This window comes from Chrysochloris asiatica, unplaced genomic scaffold (genome assembly GCF_000296735.1).
Source record: "Chrysochloris asiatica unplaced genomic scaffold, ChrAsi1.0 scaffold00324, whole genome shotgun sequence".
Taxonomy (NCBI): Eukaryota; Metazoa; Chordata; class Mammalia; order Afrosoricida; family Chrysochloridae; genus Chrysochloris; species Chrysochloris asiatica.
In genome coordinates this window covers 940,991-945,680 of record NW_006408842.1, presented here as the reverse complement: position 1 = coordinate 945,680, position 4,690 = coordinate 940,991, and the positions used below count along the sequence as shown (strand labels likewise).

General features: G+C 43.1%; 1 protein-coding gene across 1 annotated transcript in view; it reads left to right on the top strand.

Annotated features, from left to right (window-relative positions):
• Positions 1-3,339: 3,339 nt before the first annotated feature.
• The window catches only part of SLC45A2 (solute carrier family 45, member 2), a 32,290-nt gene continuing 30,939 nt past the window's right edge, over positions 3,340-4,690 (top strand). Inside the window, exon 1 of the mRNA XM_006875390.1 lies at positions 3,340-3,382. Within this exon, the coding sequence (XP_006875452.1) occupies positions 3,340-3,382 (43 nt within the window). The remainder of the gene's footprint in view (positions 3,383-4,690) is intronic.

Below are 4,690 nucleotides of genomic sequence, written 5' to 3'. Positions count from 1 at the left end.
GTCTAGGCGGGGCTGATGAAAGGAAATGCAGATAGGTCTCTTGTGATATAATAGTGAATCATTGTCATCAGGACTGATTGTGAGGGTTGGAAATGTAAACATAGACTTTTGTAGCAAAAGGAGGGGAGTGATTAACTTTTCAGTCTAGGAGCGGGGGTCCCTGGGACCATCAAGGGAGAAGAACAGAGAGCGGGACCCTACCCAGAGAAGCAGTGATGCCTGAGATGGAGGCAGAGATGATGGCATGGAGAGATGGAGCAGCTGGAGACTTTAGATCCAGAGAGGGAAAGGAGCTGTGTGCTGTTGACTGGGTTGCAGGCTTGTAGGGTATTCTCTTTTGTTGGTTGGTGATGCATGGAAGGGATTGTAACCATGGCAATGAAATGATATACGATAGGATGAATGTAAAACTAATATTCTCCCATGTAAAGTATCATATAATTCACAATAAAACATTAAAAAAAAAGTACAGTGGGGAACTTATCTCACATACTTCTTTAGAAGAATGGGTTACTTATCAGACTCAGGTTCTTTTTATTTTCATTTTATATACTAAAAAAAAATACTTTGAAATATGTACATGTAACAAATGCCCAAATGAGCAAAGAATTAAGGACTTAAAAAAAAGGTCAAGATGCCTGACCAAACCAGTGAAAAGGAGTCTTTTCCTGTTTGACGTTATTTTTATCTCTTCTCAGACTATACACGAATTATTGTAGAATTCCTCAGAATGGATTGTGGTTTCTTTTCATCAATGGGGCTCCGTTTGAAGTTGCGCTCACAGTGAACTTTCACATCTCCTTTCTTGGGCAGCTCTGAAAAGCTGTGGCCAGATCAGAACCCAGGATGTGGGAATGTCTGCTTCATAGTGACCAAGGACAAGACTCCTCCTTTCTCAACACGGCTATTTCCTTCCCATTCAAATGCGGTCAGTGCAACTCTCAAAGAACTGTGGATGTTGAGGGCTCATAGTAACCCAATAGAACAGAGCAGAACTACCCCATAGGGTTGCCTAGGTGGTAGTCTTGAGCAAGCAGGACAATGAATAGGGATGATGGGGAAAAAATGGATGTCTTTGGATTATGATGTGCCTCCAGGGCTCCTTGTACTTAGAATAGCGCCTGGATATGGAAGGTGTGCAATAGATATTTGTGTAACGAGTACGTTTCCATTCTCATTTTACCTACAAGAAAGTTGTGAAGATGTGACGTGACTAATCTAAAGCCACACAGCCAGGTAGAGGTTGACCAGAGGCAAAACCCACCCAACCATCCATCACCTAACCAATGCCATGGCTTGGATTAGTCTGGGTTCACTAAAAGCTGAGCCATGACAAGTTTTACTTGCAGATAGTTTCCAGGGGAAGGGATTCCAGAGAGCAAGAGGAAATGCTGGAGGGGAACAAGGAAAATTAATATAAGAAACTTTACAGGGTTGACCTTTGCTCCAGGTGGCAACCCTCCATCTCGCTGAGAACTTCTGAGATATCTTATAAAATGTATCTCAGAAGTCTCCTTCTAGAGATGAAGAGAGTGAGACAAAATCATGGGCTCCAGACTCCACTGGCCAAGCATGGGTCCATTGGTGCTAAGCAACCTTGCATGAGTGCTGAACCCCATGTGTGTGGGCTCCTTTGGCAAAGTCTGATTGGTACTGGCCAAGGAAGCCACAGCTAAAGCAAGATGGTGCCAGGAGGCTTTGCAGCCATACACAAGGCTATCTGACTCAGTTCATGATTCCTAGTACTGAACAGTTTTACTATAACTCATGTGCTCTGTGCTCCTTGGTGGCCACTAGGAGGAGTTCAAACATTTTGCAAAACACTCAACATTTTACCTTACAACTCAGAATTTAAAATATGAGTTCTACAGACTTACAAAGAGTTATGGTAGCGTAGTAGTTAAGAGTTGGGCTGCTAATCTCAAGGCCAGCAGTTCAAAACTACCAGTGGTTCTGTGGAAGAAAGAATGATTTAATATTGGTGTTTTCTGAGATGCTCTGAGCTGGTCGCACTGAACTATCTCTTATTCCTGTCTGCAAGGCTTTCTGCTCCCATAAAGATTTACAGCCTTGGAAACCCTGTGCAGGATCACTACGAGTTGGAACTGACTCCACGGCACCTCTACGGACTTATAGAAAACTTAAAGCTCCGGAACCAAGCCAGTCATTGACTTAATTTAGACACATTTCTAATTCTTAAGAACAAAGAAGAAACAAAAATCCGATTTTTATGTGTTATGTCAGAAATGGGAGGTTTCAAGACTCCTATGTGAACTAGGGGAACAGTAGCCATTAATATGCTGAAATGGAAAAAGGTGCTTTCCAACAATTACTGGGTAATAAGGTGAATGTTCTGTGTGAGTCATCAGTGCGCTGGGCCCATTAGTACAAACAACATTAGCAGCTTTCAGCAGGTGCACACGTTGCCATCTCAGTGCCTACGCTGTTTCAGGAACACAGCATCCTTTAGTTTTATGTGAAGGCAGTATGATCTTAGCATTGCTTTACTGCAAATTGTCTTGCATATAGTAGAGCTAATACTCAGAGATGGAAATGTTGGGTGCATTTTCCTGTCTAAAATGGGTATAAATCCCAAACCACAAGTTTAACTTAATGTAACAGCTTCTGCTTAGAGCCAGTTACCCCAGGATGGTAAAAACTTAGTCAGTTTGGAATGTTCTCCCAGTGCTTTGCTTAAGGATCACATGTAAGTTCTGAGGCCTGTGGAGGTGGGAGGGCATTTGTAGTTTAGTATCATCTGTTCATACTGAGGAGTCCCTGGGTGGGACAAGTAGTTCAGCACTCAATGACCAATTGAAGGTACACATTGGTGACCCAGAAGAATGGCATGGAGACCCATTTTCTGAAGGACACAAATCATTGAAAACAATATGGAGGGTAATTCTACTCAGATGCACGTGGAGTCTCCATGTAACAGAGTTGTAATGGACTCAGTAGTAACTGGTTTGGTTTGAGTTAATACTGGTGTATTCTGAGATGCTATGAGCTGGTCGCACTGAGCTCTCTCTCACTCCTGTCTGCAAGACCCCTTCAGGACCACAAAGTTCTTGGACTCCCTCCCAACCCTTCTCTCTCCCCTAGCCATGTCAGCATGTTAAGAACCTTGTAAACTCTAAGTTATCTGGACTTCAATTTCCTTGACTCTGAAATAAAGATGGAATCTGTACTTTCCTCAAAGACTTGTGAATTGGGATGATTTGATATGTATCAAGCACTTCAAGCAAAGCTTGGCATACAATCAGTTTGCTATCAGGACCTACCCCGTTTCTTTCTGAAGGCTTCCTGCCTATCTGGAATCTTCACAGAATATGAGGCACCATGCTCTCCCCTCTGCTCTTGGATCCTACCAGCCTTCTGGGAGGTAGGTTCTATCACCTTCCCTCCACACTCCAACCCAGCCAGAACCAAGACCACCACTGCCTTAGAGACTCACTGATATATGTGTGTTCATCATGAACATCCCTCTCCTCCCTCCCTTCCAGCTTGAGAAAGTCTTGTCTAGTCTTGTTGCTGTTGTAAAGTACCATGGAGTCAGTTCCAACTCATAGTGACCCTGTGTAGAGTTTCCAAGGAGCAGCTGGTGAACCTGAACCACTGACTTTGCAGTTCAAGCCGACCTTGCAGTCCAGTGCATTAACCCACTCAGAAGTCTTATCTTCTACAGAGTCCACTGTCCATGTTGTGAGTCCCTTTCCTTCGCCATGAAGCCTATGGCCTTTTGAATCTCAGAAGCATAAAAGAAGCATTCTTGTTTCTCTGCTTTCTGCTGTCACATCCTGTCCCTGAAACAATGAGGCATCTCATCTCAGCTTGAACATGAAGGAAGATCCTACCAGGAACTATCGGGAGGAGCATAGATGGGTAGAAACAGTGATTAATGTTTTAAACATATCACTTCACTGTACTTTAAATTTAAGGTGATCCCAGCTCTGTATGTATCTCTTGTTTTGGACCACAGTAGGTGTGGCATTCTGATTGATTTTCCTTGTATGCAATCTCATGGTTCTGTGCCATCCCATCATAGGTTGCAGAAAACCATTGCTATACACAGAGATGTTTTCATTGGCTGATTTTCAGAAGTAGGTCACCAGGCCCTTTTTCCTAGTCTGACTTAGTCTGGAAGCATCACTGAAACTGTTCCGTTTCATTGTTGTTAGGTGCCATCAAGTCAGTACCAATTCATAGAAATCCTCCGCACAACAGAACCAAACACTACCCAGTCCTGGGCCCACATCACAATCATTGCTATGCCTGAGCCTTATTCACTGTTCAACTTTCGCATGAGTATGACGTTATTGAAAATACCATGGCTTGGGTCAGGTGCATCTTAGTCCTTAAGCTAACATCTTTGCTCTTCAACATTTTAAAAAGGTCTTGTGCCACAGATTTGCCTAATGTAATACATCGTTTGATTTCTTGACTGCTGCTTCCGTGAGTGTTGATGGTTCTGTGTCATAGCAACACACAACTCCTGTTGACAGACATGAAGTGCACTGGATGGGAACTGAACCTGAATCTTTCACATGGAAGTGAGAATTGTACCACCACAGCCCTCTGCTTAGTGTGGGAGACAACTAATTCCTTAAGAATTTCACCTATGATCCCCTGGTTTGTGATAATGTTGTCTCTAATCTGGGAAATAAAATGGAGACTTCACTCATGAGAAGAA